This window comes from Leucopleurus acutus (genome assembly GCF_964270905.1).
Source record: "Leucopleurus acutus genome assembly, chromosome: 1".
NCBI classification, from domain to species: Eukaryota; Metazoa; Chordata; class Mammalia; order Artiodactyla; family Delphinidae; genus Leucopleurus; species Leucopleurus acutus.
Window position 1 is genome coordinate 162,407,842 of NC_139142.1, and position 14,343 is coordinate 162,422,184.

The 14,343-nt window shown below is 41.8% G+C and overlaps 1 protein-coding gene across 1 annotated transcript in view; it reads left to right on the forward strand.

Annotated features, from left to right (window-relative positions):
- AGBL1 (AGBL carboxypeptidase 1) overlaps nt 1-14,343 on the forward strand; it is a gene marked incomplete at its 5' end in the record, with an annotated part of 781,776 nt that overhangs the window by 67,280 nt on the left and 700,153 nt on the right. Inside the window, 4 exons of the mRNA XM_082857818.1 lie at nt 875-938; nt 2,573-2,719; nt 5,931-6,062; nt 9,680-9,773. Of these exons, the coding sequence (XP_082713944.1) occupies nt 875-938; nt 2,573-2,719; nt 5,931-6,062; nt 9,680-9,773 (437 nt within the window). The remainder of the gene's footprint in view (nt 1-874; nt 939-2,572; nt 2,720-5,930; nt 6,063-9,679; nt 9,774-14,343) is intronic.

Genomic DNA, 14,343 nt, shown 5'->3' on the forward strand with positions numbered 1-14,343 from the left:
TAAGGAACAACCCTTCAACCATCTCTTATGGCAGGAAGTCTTTCTCAGTAAAAGGAAACACAGCCCTGCCATTCCCATGTGTACCCTGACCATGCCACCTCCTTTCTTTTGCCTTCCTTCTTTTTTTTAATTTTTATTTTATATTGGAGTATAGTTGATTTACAATGTTGTGTTAGTTTCAGGTGTACAGCAAATGATTCAGTTATACATATACATGTATCTATTCTTTTTCAAATTCTTTTCCCATTTAGGTTATTACAGAATATTAAGTACAGTTCCCTGTGTTATACAGTTGGTCCTTGTTGATTACCTATTTTATATATAGTAGTATGTACATGTCAATCCCAAACTCCCAATTTATCTTTCCCCCCCACCTTTCCCCTTTGGTAACCATAAGTTTGTTTTCTATGTCTGCGAGTCTATTTCTGTTTTGTAAATAAGTTCACTTGAATAATTTTTTTTAGATTTTATGATATAACTTAGATATAAGTTATATCATATGATATATTTCTTTCTCTGTCAGACTTCACTTAGCATGATAATCTCTAGGCCCATCCATGTTGCTGCAAATGGCATTATTTCATTCTTTTTTATGGCTGAGTAATATTCCATTGTATATATGTACCACATCTTCCTTATCCATTCATCTGGACATTTAGGTTGCTTCCATGTCCTGGCTATTGTAAATAGTGCTGTAATGAACATTCAGGTGCATGTATCTTTTCAAATTAGAGTTTTCATCTTTTCTGGATATATGCCCAGGAGTGGGATTGCTGGATCATATGGTAACCTTAAGGAACCTCCATACTGTTCTCCATAGTGGCTGCACCCTCACCTTCCTTCTTAAAAATGGCTGCCTGTGCTTTCATTGCAGAGCTCCTCTGACAGGGAGTCCACCCTGACCATCCTCCAGGTCCTCGGAGATCTGCTTTCTGTTGGTGAGTAAGCCATGCCCTCATCCCTTGTATGGTGGACATGGAGGCATGCAGCTGTGGTGTCTCCCAGGGACCTGTGTAGCCTGGGGGTTTGCTCCAGCTCAAGTTTTCTGTGAGAGACAGAATCACCATGGGATGGTTGTACTTTGGGCTCTTCAGTCTTGTCACTCACCCTATGGTGATCCAAACTTAGGAGGGAATTAGACTCTTGGTGGTGATTCTATGATACCTCATTTCTGGGGACAAGGACCTGCAGCCCTCAGCAATTCGACCTGTTGCCTCCCCTGCTTCCCTCATCGTGGCCCATTTAGAGAGCCAGGTATTGGCAACTCCCTTCATATGTCCAGTGGAGACAGGAAGATGAGGCAGGAGCTGGACTTAGCAGAGTGGTCAGCCACTACATTTTCAGAGATAAGATGACAGAGGTGACTATATTGGCATCAACTGAGTTAACTGGGGCACGCCTCTATTAGCTCATTTCCATGTGAGGATCTTGGAAAACACAGCTTCTTGGACATTCCAACATTTACTCAGTTTTCACTTCTATGTAGCCAGTCACATTGCATTAGAAAGACGTATTATCACCAAACAGACAATACCGAAGTGAATGTCGCTCCAAAGCCACAAACCCTCAGATTACAGATTCAGGAGGAAGGGTCCACTCATACTGAGGTTTTTCTATAGGCTGTGCTGCCCTCCAATGGCAGGGTGGCTTCCCTTCTTCTGCGCGAGGTACCCTCTGTAGGTGAAGACCACTTGTCCTCTGTGGTAGTTCTGCCTTCAATTTGTCCAGTGGTGTCTGGAACTCTTAGAATGAAACCTTGGAGTTCTCCTTCTGAAATAGGTACTGATTATTGCCCCTTTAGTAGAGGATGAAAAATCAGAGGGTCTTCTTTGCTAATAATCTCCCACCCTGTTGGCCACCTTTGTCCAAGTGCATAGAGAGTCACGTGGGTCCCCTTCCAAGTTGAAATGTAATCACTGCTTTTGAGCTTGTCCTGGGGCAAGATGTTTAAAACTGTTCTTAGGTAGAAAGACCAATATACCTTACCCTAGCCCCAGACACTCTTCAAACTCCCTAGACGTATGATTAGATGTTTGTTTCTCAAGGGGTTATTCTGGTTGTTTCCATATTTACCGCACATCTGTTACTGAAGGTCAGCACCAAATAATCATTAACACCATCCACGAAATTATTCCAGATAAGCTATCAAACCAAACCCTCTTGTAGATGATTGAAACGTATAGCTGAGGGGATACTGATCCCTCTTTAATTAAGTATATGATTATACATAAGCCTATATGCATATTTCTATACATGCAACACAAGTGCACAGATACACTGAGACTTAATAGATTCTCAGGAAAGTAGATTTTAGGCTCCGCTTATTACAGCTGCTGCAAGTTCTAAAATATTCCATTATTTCTCCATTTCACACCCAACCCCCACCCCACAACCCTGGCCCCTTACCTAATAGCACAACTTTACACAAGTTGCTTCAAGAACTCCACAGTTTTCGTTTCTGGGGTGAAATGAACCAATCCTTGTTCTGTCTCTAGCTGTGGGGTCTGCTTTCTGTTCCAAGGAAATGAGGGTAGTTATTTGAGGCTCAGTGCTCCTCTGCTTTCCCTCTCAGGCACAGACCGGAGGATTTGCTACGTGATCAGCAAGGGTGGTAGCGAAGCCCTTCTGCAGACCCTGGTGGACACAGCCCGGACGGCTTCTCCAGACTATGATATCCTCTTGCCCCTCTTCCGGCTGCTGGCCAAAGTTGGCCTACGAGGTACCCATACCCCTGGGACCCAAAGATGACTGAAAGGGCATCTGGGGATGTTATCATGAGAGCAATTTGGGAAGCTTTTGTGGGGGAGTACAGGGAGGAGCAACAGGGAGGTATAGACACCTTGGTGGTGATGGCAGGACCAGCCCCAGCCTCACCTGGAAGGTGAGGGTCCAGGAGAGGTTCGTAGATGTCAGCAAATCCAAGGTACTTAGGTGCTTAGGACAGGACCCAGAGCAGGCATGGACTGACTACATGGGGCATGAGGCATATGGGGGACAGAGGGGAGATACTCCAAGGAGGTTTTCAATCACTTTAAAAATAAATGGAACATTTCTTCAAATAACATCTTATATGGAGGTTCGTTATGTAAATGCATTAATTTCCTAAGGCTGCCGTAACGAATTACCACAAACTGGGTGGCTTAAAACAACAGAAATTTATTTTCTCACAGTTCTGGAGGCCAAAAGTCTGAAATTAAGAGGTTGGCAAGATTGGTTCCTTCTGGAGGCTCTGAGGGAGAATCTCTTACATGCCTCTCTCCTAGATTCTGGTAATTTCCAGCAATCCTTGGTGTTTCTTGGCTTATAGACACATCACTCCAATTTCTGCATCCATCTTCACATGGGCTTCTACTCTTGTGTCTTTCTTTGTGTCCTCTCCTCTTATAAGGATATTGGCCATTGGATTGAGGGCCCATCCAAATCTGTATGATCTTATCTTAAGTAATTAAGTCTGCAAAGACTGTATTTCCAAATATGATAACATTCTGAGGTTCCAGGCAGACATGAATTTTGGGGCACGGTTTTCAACTCACTACAATATGTCACATAGAAGTGGAGCTTCCTTGGTTGAAGAGAAGATGGGGGTCTAGAATTCTTTCCACTTATGCCGCACATCCATTTCTCTTTCCTTGTAGAAGACTGAAACACCTCCCTACAAGCCTAGAAATTTTTGGAGCACATTTGAAAAAGCCTGGGCACTCAGGATGCATGTAAACGTTGCAAATTAAACCTAACAGTTAAGCTCCGATTGTGTGCAGTCTTACATAAATCACAGTCGAGAAGCTCAGGTCCTCCAAAAGTTGGATCTTTGATGCTCAGTGCAGGCAGCAGCAGCTGAGGGCACAGGGCTCTGGGATACTCTTTCCTTTCAATGTTTGGAGCTGTGATTTGAGTCCATTCTACATTTCACAGGTAATGATTGAGACCCAGGCATCAGCCAGCACCTGCATGAGCATGTTCCAGACAAAACCAATAGAACCAATATTCATTGAATATCTGTTGAATATTCAACAGATTTTTACTCCATGTCTCCCAGGGCTGTGCACTGTTCTAGACACTGGGAACATCACTGTCACAAAGACAGATAAGGGGCCTCTTCGCATGGGACTTACATTCAAGTGGGGAAGGGCAGAATAATTAACTAGATTAACTAGATAATAGCAGACAATGATAATTAACTAGATAATAACTGGAAGGAAAAGAAAAGGTGATGTTCCTCTAAGATGATGTGGACAGAGAGAGGTGACATTGGAGCCCAAACTTGAAAGATAAGAAGAAGTCAGCAAAACAAAGTGAACTCCAAAAACAGACAGAAAAAACATGATATACACCCTGGTAGTAAATGGCAGAGGCTGGGAAGTCAGATCTGGGTTTTAGGCCTGGCTTTGACATTTATTAGCAGTGTGACCTTGGGCAAGTTACCATTGGGCTCTCATCTACAAAATGGGTCTCAGTACATAATTCTTGGGTTGCTGTAAGGATTAAGCAAGGTTGTATGTTGCCTGCTTAGCATGTGGCGCCAGAAGCTTGATGGACAAGAGTCATGTAGGTTTCATAGGAGAAAGAGAGATGAGTGATGCACCGGGGCAGTGATTTTCAAGTTATGGACCTTGATATTATCATTGTCATAATTACACCTTCTGCCATTAAAGATGGTAGTCCTTGATATTGACATTCAAGCTGTCAGGGACTGACCTGAACAGAACAGAAACGAGATTGGCTGCTCATGAATGGAGCCAGATAGGTATCTTTCTTTTCCGATAAAGGAAATGGGTCATATGAGTTCAGTCACAATCTCTTTGCCTTTTGGTGTCTTTTGGTCCAGAGATAAATATTGGTAAACGAGGTTTAGGATGTTGTCTCTGTTTTACTTATTTCCACCTGCTATGAATCTGGTAGGGACTGTATTCTTGCAAAAACAAACATGGTGATTTGGGCATTGCACTTTGGAAAGGACACAAACAAATGTGACAGGTGGCACAGTCACATATTATCCCTAGTGGGAGCCAGGAGCATAGAATTAAAAAATATTTTTCCCTTTATTTTTTATACTTATTACTAATTATTAAATAATATTAATAATTAATAATTATTAGTAATTATTAAAATAATAATGACTAACCCACAACACTGAATATCAGGTTATTTGGATCAATAATTTAGAGAAATTTGGGGAGAAAATTTTATTTTCTGAAATTATGTTTTCGTGTTTTATTATAAAGTTATCTACCATATAGAAAGATGACCTCTTCTATACCTATCACTTAGCTCTAACCATTGTTAACATTTTGCCATATTTCCTTAACCTATTTATTTTTATTTGAAATATTCTAAGGAAAATTAGAGATAACATTACTCCTAAATACTTTTGAGTGCATTTCTTTGAAAAGAGACGTTTTCCTATATAATCATAATACCATGGTCATAAATCTAACAATATTAACAATGCATACATATTTATATTCATTCCAGTTTCTTCAAATGTTCCCAGCATGCCTTTTACAGACATGTTCAGAGAAGGATCCAATCAAGGTTCACACAATGCATTTGAATGTTATGTAACTTAAGTATCCTTACTTCTGGAACTGTCTTAAAGGAAGAAATTTATACCCAGCTAAACTGTAACTCATGTTTGAGGACAACCAGAAACATTTTTACATATAGAGGGTGCAGGTCATACAACCCACAAGACTTCATGTAAATATTACTTGAAGAATAATGGACCATATGTATACCCTCGTTTAGCTCTTTTGAGTCATCTGGTTCCAATGCGGACATACTTAGTAGCATTTTCTACTAGACCCGAAAAGTCTCATTGGCCATGATAATCTTCTTCACTCCACCATCTTTGCCTTCCTCTCCCCCACACATTATACAACCTTCAGAATTAATGTGAAACACAACTAAGATGGATTGATCTGTGTTCATAGATAAAAAGTTTGGACAGAAGGCACTGGAATTTGAAGCACTTGATGTGACATTGATTCTGGCGAGGAAAAACCTGTCTCACAGCCAGAACCTTCTCCACTGTCTCTGGGCTCTGCGTGTCTTTGCCTTTAGTGGTAAGCAACTCAGTTGTGGCTCTCTGGGGGTGGCTTCCAGATCTGGGCTGGGACACCTGGAAACCATTTGGGGGTGTGGTTGGAAGGAGGGCATGGGTGGAGGACAGATGTAGTCCCAACAAGATAAATAAACCAGGAGGAGCCTCATGTTCTAGAGACCGTAGAGGTGAGAAGTTATTTCTTCATCTTCTCAGCCATGGAGAACTCTTGAGCCAGTGCTTGAAGTGAGAGATCCATATTGTTTTCCCTTGGGAGCTAAAACATTTTAGCACTCTACGTCTCTCTGTCAGTACTACGAGGTGAAAAAGACCTGTGGCAGGGGAAGGCAGACTTTATTCAGTCCTTATATCCAAGGCACAGAGCAATGTGTTACAGCTGTCAAGAGCGACCCTCACATCACAAGTCTCTACACTATGTCCCTGAAGTCACTCATTGCTCATGACATCCTTTACCAAAGTTTATCTCCCACTGCTTCTCAACATAGTCTTTCAGGTAACTTGATATATCATGGCACATGGGTTGATGTTATTTGCCATCTCCTGAGTTGGATTAATTCTGATAATCATAACCATCCTGTATGTAGACTCGGCATTTCATAGCTAAGAAAAAAGAAAGTGAAGCTTAGAAGAATGAAGAAATTGCTTGAGTTCATACAGATAAGTCATGAGGGCTAAGTTTCTAACTGCAAAATTCATGTTTATTCTACTCTTCATACAGATACAGTTATTAATAGATGATATTCTGTACCACCTATTTCAGTGTAAAGAACACAGACTTTTATTTCTCCTTTCGAAGCCCCTTTCCTGCAGAACAAAAGTGACAACTATTTAGATGTAATACTCTCTAGGGGAAAGAACATGAGCTTAGAGCCAAGAAGACCTGGGCTTGACTCTGACTTCATTTCTTAAGAGTCATATGATGTGTGCACTTAACCTGTTTAACCTCAGCTTTTTCCTTTGTAAAATTACAGTTGTAATAAGAGCTCATAGACTTGGTGGTTGGGATAAGTAAGATCATGTTCACCGGTAAGCTCGTCACATAATAGTTGCTAAGTAAGTGTTAGTTTTTCTTCTCTGCTCTAATCTTTTCCCTCAGTCCTTTGAAATAATAGGAATCACACACATAAGGGGAGTAAACAGGTGGTGACCTTTTTCCGTAACTGTCCTCAGAACTAACAAAATATTAGGGACATATTTCATTGGTTAACTCCATGAATAAGCATGGAAGACCCATCAAAAGAAAGTATTTCTAGGGAATAATGAGACAGATGCTTGACTCCGTGTTCACAGACAGAATCTCCACTCACACTCATGTATATTGAGCAGAAAATCAGAGAATATTTGAGAGAGGCTGAAGGAATCTGTCCAAACCCATCTCTAATAAAGGAAAATCTGAGTGAGAAGTTGTGGCTTTGTATAAAGGACAACTCTTATTAATGAGTAGGCAGAAGGTGTGTCACCCCCATTTGGAGCTTGCCAGCAGCACGAGATTTGAAGTATCTTACTTTGGTTTCGTAAAGAATAGTTAAGATGAATAACTTACTTTCATTATATACATTGATTATAGAGATCTTGAAGAATTCCTTCAGCAGGGAGCTCTGAAAAATGCTGAGATTTGCCTGTGGGTATGAGGAGGTGGCCATGTGTCTCCTATTCTAAGACAACATTTATTGTATGAACTGTTTCATAAAATATTAAAAAAAGTACGATCACTCTCTACACATGGACTTTACTGATGAGAGGCAAGAGGAGTTCATGAAGCCCATGGGTTGCTGTCGCTTTGGTGAATTGTTAGCCACTGTTGAATGTTCCAGCAAGTTTTCTAAACAGCTCCTATCTACAGAAGGAATTGGCTGGAACCATAATGGGTCTGTGACAGCCAGCGAACCATTCGGCAGCTCTCAGATGACCGGTGAGGTTGCTTATAGAGCTGCCAGAGGTCTAACCTTGGGCAGGCATCCAGCATGGAAGAACTTAGTGAGGACTTTTTATTGTTATCCTCTTTCAGTTCCAAGTCTAAAGTCTCCCATGCTAGAATTCATGCTCTTATTTCCTCTCTAACTCTACTTAATACTAGAATTTTGCTGAATTATTTGCCAGGAGTTTACTGCAGCATGTTTTGCCAATTTAGAAGTAAGGACTGAGTTAGTAGCCATGGGAAGGGAAGATTGATGGGCAGAACTAGGATGCCAAATTCTTGAATTTTGATCCATTCAATGACTGCCTGTACTAGCCTCCGGAGGGACGAACGCATAGAGGATATTCCAGGAACACGCACTCCTGGTGATAACTAAGACATCAGCCTCAGTCTCTCTCTGGTGGACTTTACTGAGCTGAACTATATTAAAGACTCCAGTTTTCCATTTTTCCTCCTTTCCTGAGGCTTGGAGCAAGCCAGTATAAGCCTCCCTTGTTTTTATCTCTTTGCTTCTCCCTGACCCCCTTGTTTCCACTCATATTTCCTGGAACAAAGCTGGCCCAAAGCACAAGGCATTCATAGGTCTCTGTTTTACTACAACAGTACAGTGAAGGAAAGGAAAAAGAGTCACACCTTGGAAGATAAACTTCTTTCCTTCTCCCACTGAAAGTTTTGCCTCGGGCCAAGATTCCATTTTGTATCCTGTGGGTTCCTCTTATTTTTGACGTGATCAGAGCTCTTCCTAAAGTGAGCTGAGTGGAGTGAGGTGCTGGGAATATTGCAGAGTGGCTGGGGCATCATCAGAGATGAGAGGTTTTGTATCCAAAGTACTTATCTGAAGCCACCAGGATGACCAGCTACCCCTTTCGGTCTCTTTCTATTATTCAGATCTATCACTCTGTTTTTATAGCCATCCAATTGGGCAAAAAGGCAACAATTTCTGGTAGTTACCTCTGAGCAGGACCAACTGATTCTTCCTTTGCCATTCTAATGGATAGAGGTATAGTCAAGCCTTAGCCTTTTAGTGATGGGCGATCCGAGTGCAAAAGTTGTAGGGGAACTTGGAACCGGGGTGGAACAAAAAGGGCACTATCTTCTTTATTAGGTTGCTTCTTGAAGTTTTAAAGAAGTCAATCCAAGTTGGATTGAAACTTATCCCATCCACTTACGACTTTTCTTCATTGTGAAGTCTCCAAACAGCAAAATACGTCTAAAAAAGTGTTTTTTAAGATACTGGCTGTGTGTGTGTGTGTGTGTGTGTGTGTGTGTGTGTGTGTGTGTGCGCGCGCGCGCACATATGTATCATATAGGAAGTCGGTGGTGGGTGAAACAGCTTGAACTTAAGTAGTTGCCAGAAACCCAAAGATCTGCTTACAGAAAATATCTGCTCGGCAATTGCCTTGGCTATTCTGATTGACTATACAAAGGAGTAGAGCAATGGGCCACCAGAAAATGAAAAACATAATTTCATGGCTTGGGACCCTTTTGAGAAAGAGATAGTGGGGGAAGATAATGTGTGCTTTTCAGATAATCTTTAACTTCCAAGCCAGGGGTAAAAGACCATAGAGTTTCTCTGCTTTTAAGTTGCCTTTGGTAAGAAAGGTGATGGACCTCCCCTATCTTTTAGGCTCATTCTGTAATGCTGAAAATAATGCTTGGTTCAGATGGGTCAATAACTAGTGTGCTTTTGTCTTTCTCAGTCACCACAGGAGCCATGCTGGGAATTAATGGAGCGATGGAACTGCTTCTCAAGGTCATCACCCCTTATACCCAGAAGCGCACCCGAGTAATCAGGTACAGAGCAATTTTTAGTACTTTTGTCTTCTTTGTAGTAGATAGAGATATGGGAAGGGTCTCATAGATATTCTCTTGGTGCTTCCAGTTCACTGAGCGATGACTTCCCCCTTGTAGATATGGTACTATGATTTTATCCTGTCTCAACTCGCATCCCTCTCCACCCATGCATCATTTCCTCGGATTGTCACAACAACCTGAATGGATATAATATCATCTTCATTTTCAGATGAGGGAACTCAGATGTGGAGAGAGTCTTATCCAAGGTCACAATGCTAGAAAAAGGCAGAGTTGGGATTTGAATCCAGCCAGATCTGTCTGACTCAAAAGCCCTTGTTTTTTGCCTGAAGCCTTCAGGTATCTCTTTTAATCACAGACTCTACCATAGTGAGTACAGCCCTTAAAAGACAGTCCAGACATGATAGGGAAAGGTGATGCTCTCAGGGTTCCTAAATTTCTGATATGAAATTCTGATTGTGTGCTAGTTTTGAGATGTGTTTTTATGATTGGAAAGTGAAACTCAGCTATTCTCCCTGGCCCTGCCTCCTGGAGTGGAGAGAATTGAATCACAAACTTAAAAAAAGGGAGATGGTCAGAGACGCAGGCTTTAGAGATATTTGGAACCAATAAGATCCATCATTTATGGGAGTGACTCAGCGAGGACCTTGAAAGAATATTAGAAAAAATTCAGCCAATTTCCAAGATATATGGGGTCATTTGGCAAAGTAGCATTTCCATGACCAGCCATGAGATTTTCTGCATCCCAGCATCAATCGTCAGCTCATCTTCCACCTGATTATTTTTCTCTTGGGTCACCACAATAATGCCATTATCATCCATTCTCACCTGCAGCTCTGTACACCAGCATTTCCTAGAGTGAAAAACATTATATCTTGGTAAAAAAAAAAATTTCTCATCAAATATATTGAGAAGTACTGGGTTAAACAAAGTTAGGTATATTTCTTTACTGTAAGACTTCTCAAAGCCTTCATAAAGCCAACACACATTCAGAATATTCAAGATGGGTATGTAGTATATACCCTTTTCCAAAACTAATTTGGTTAGGGAACTATTTTTGTTTGCAGACCACCTTTTTTGGGGGGAGTCCGTGTTGCATGTGCCTCATTTGAGAAATCTCTTCTCTGAAGTGCAAATGTATTGCAAAATGGGATTCAGCTACATTCTGTCAAGAGATCCTCATTTAGTTAAGTATAAAACTTCAGAGTCACAAGCTCAGTGACCAAAGAAATTAACTTTCTTGGTTTTTCTTTAATTATATTTTATTTCCCTCTTCAACTTCCATTATTCAATTTGAATATGTTTGATTTGGATATTTCGGTTTTGATCGTGGTGTGTAGGCCTTTGCTGCTGACATATGCAAGTCTTAACGTGTCCTTTGGTCAGCAATCCATGAGCCATATCTTTTTGCCTTACTCACCAGGACTCTTCTAATCTGCTGTTGTCTCCATGTATCTCTTTGGCAGCTCAGGAATGTTTGGTTGCTTACCCTACATCATGTGAAAATCTAGTGATGTCTCCTGGGTCCATCCACATACCAGTATCACACAGTACTCACTCGGGTACCATGTTGTTTGGAGAGCTCCTCTAGGCAAGCCCTTCCCAGCTTACCTTGGCACTAGGCCCTTCCCTTCTGGGATCCTGATAGCTTTTATTGTCTTCCCTATTCAGATTGAGCTAGGGGGAGTAAGCAACAAAGTACAGAAGCCCCCTTCGCAGAGACTCTTGCTAGTTGCCATCTCTATTGCTTTTTTTCTCCTGGAAAGTAACCCCAGGGATAAACAGGGGTGGATGTTTCTGATGACAAAATGACTTTTCAGGGACCTCGGGCATATTTCTGCATTTCTGGTCTATTCTGTAAAAGTTAGACAAGATGATTCCCCTTCTTGATCCAAATGCCAAATTAAAACCAAACCTCCATCGGGGAGAGGCTTTTCCACCAACCATTTCGATAGAGCTGTCATTGCCATGGCATTTATTATGTGCTCTGCCCCATGCTAAGCTCTTAGCATGCATTATCTCATTTGATCCTCTCCTCTCTTCTGCGAGGCAGGTGCTATTACTCTCCCCAATTTTACAGGGAAAAAAAAAATTGAAGCTGAAAGAAGTTAAGTAACATGCCGGGATTTAAGTGAAAGAGCTGGAATTTAAACCCTGTCTGATACATGAGCCTTAGCTCTTAAACCACCACCGGAGTACCTTATGCAGTCTATGTCCAGCAGTTGATTTCTAAACCACCATATATAAGACAATCACAAGCGGTTAAACTTTGTTTAAATTTCTGTTACCTAAATGTGTGGTTCATCTAAACGCACATACTCATGGACCAATTTGCTTAATGATAGGGGGAGTCTTTCTCCTCCATCGTATGGCTCTTTCCTCCCAAAGGCAAAATAAATGTCTGTTCCCTCTGCTTTTGAATTCTTTCTCAAAGCTGCCTTGTTTTCTGCCTTACCCCCAGCCTCCAACAGCAAGACAAGAGCAAAGGTGCTAAAATCAGAAGACCCACCTTGTCCCCCTCTTTCTAACTGATTCCTTGGCGAGTCATTTATCCTTTCTTAACTAAACTGTTACATTTCTCAAAGTGTGAATATCAAGTCCTACCTCTTAGGTTTGTTGGGGGCATTAAGAAATACTGTGCCAAAAATCTTGGAAGCTTTGATGTGCCTTAATATTGTTCCTCGTTATGAATATAAATGCTGTTGGGTACTTGGCTGCCTGCTTCAGATCTGGCAGCAAAGCTAGAGGCGAACGTGCAGATGGGAAGTTTCTACCACTACTCACCTTCTCACATGAGCTCCGTTTCCCAAATAGTAACTAAGTTATACCCCAATGAGTTCTACTCAACTTGACTTGGATGCCAGAACCTGTGGGTTTGAAGGGGTCTTTCAGGGATGAAGTAACATGTCAGGGGACGTGAATAGCTTTACTGAGTGTCAGCCTCCAAATGCTAGCAAGCCCCGGGAGAGTTATTCTTGGATGCCTCTGTAGGAACAGATGCCCAGCGTTGTGTCACTATGACTCCTCCCTGCCCTGGAGATTAAACCTGCCCTATTTCTCTAGCACAAACCTAAAATTAGTGATGCAGCTGTCCTCCAATAAAACCCTGTCTCCAGATAGTATTCAGGGCAAGATTTATGACAGAGAAACAAACCGCACACCTTCTAGAGACAAGGGGCATGCAGAGCAATGTCACTCACCCTCTGTGGCCCTGTGCCAGCCCTCACTCTCAGGGGAGGTGGCTATTCCAAGCCTTCCTCACTTCCCAAATACCCACCGTGCTGGCAGAGTCTTACTGTCATAGATTTGTGTCGGCTTGCACCTGTTCCTTCATGACCATTGCTTTAGTCTGAGCAGTTTTCTTCAGACCTAGACAGCTCCTGTAGCCCTCCCACTGGTATTTCCTGACTTCAAAGCAATCAAGATTGTGTCCCTATCTCCATCTCCATGCTTCCCTTTTAGTCCTCCTCTCATCTTTCTTTCTATCCAGCTACCCCTGCACCTGGGATGCCCTATCCTGTTCCAGATCTTTCCTCATGTGCTTCCCTCCCTCTGGAAGGCAGCCCTGCCTTATTGAATGGCAGAAGCTGCCCCCATTCTTCAGACCCCACCTTATGGTGCCTGCTTCACCTCACCAGACAAAAGGAATTTCCCCTCCTCCAGCACTTTGTTCATATTTTCCTTTACTATATATCAGATTTGACTCTGTACCATGTTGGCGTGTGTGTCTTCTCTCCCATATAAATTCTAAACCTCCTAAAGGTAAAAGTCAAATTATATTTATCTTGCTGTTATCCATTGGTCCTACCCAAGTGCCAGGACCATGGTAGGCTCTTTCAATTCAAAAGAAATTCTTCAATTAAAAAAATTTTATATTTTTTGAATAACCTATCTAATGACGAATAAAAGCCGACATTTACTGAGTGGGTGCTATAGTAGGCACTTCATATTTATTATCTTATTATTTCTTGGTACCAAGTCAACTTCACATTTGAGGTTCTATCATGTCTAAACATGTCTGGGAAATGAAGTAGCTGAACTCTCTTGCATGAGGGACTGAGGTGCCTTGCGGGAGGGGACTCATTCTAGAGAATGAGAAGCAGCAACCGTCAGCTTGAAAGAGAACAAGGTCTCACTGGAGGGGGTCTTTTGTCTCTTACTTAGAGTTGTCTGGGGAAACTGACTGAGATTGGCAGAAGAGAAAGATCTGCGTTTGAGGGGATATGATGGGCAGCATTGACATTCAAATTTTGCTTCCTATTTGAGACAGAGCTAGGCTTCCAGTATTTGGTTTGATAATCCATTCGGCTGGAATTTATGGGGCTTTAGAATTTATGGGGGAGCTTTTTATAGAATCAGGGAGGGAAAAATGACACAGGGCCAGGGTGAGCTAGCTCTTGCTAGCTTGCTCTACTGTGAACAAGTTTGTTTATCTGCACCAAAGCTGTCTTTGAGCTTTCCAAATTCACTAAGTAGAAAAATGTTTTGAGGCAAAGATGAATTGCTTGTCTGTGACTGACTCATCTTGTGACCTTAGAAGAGTCTGTGTTTG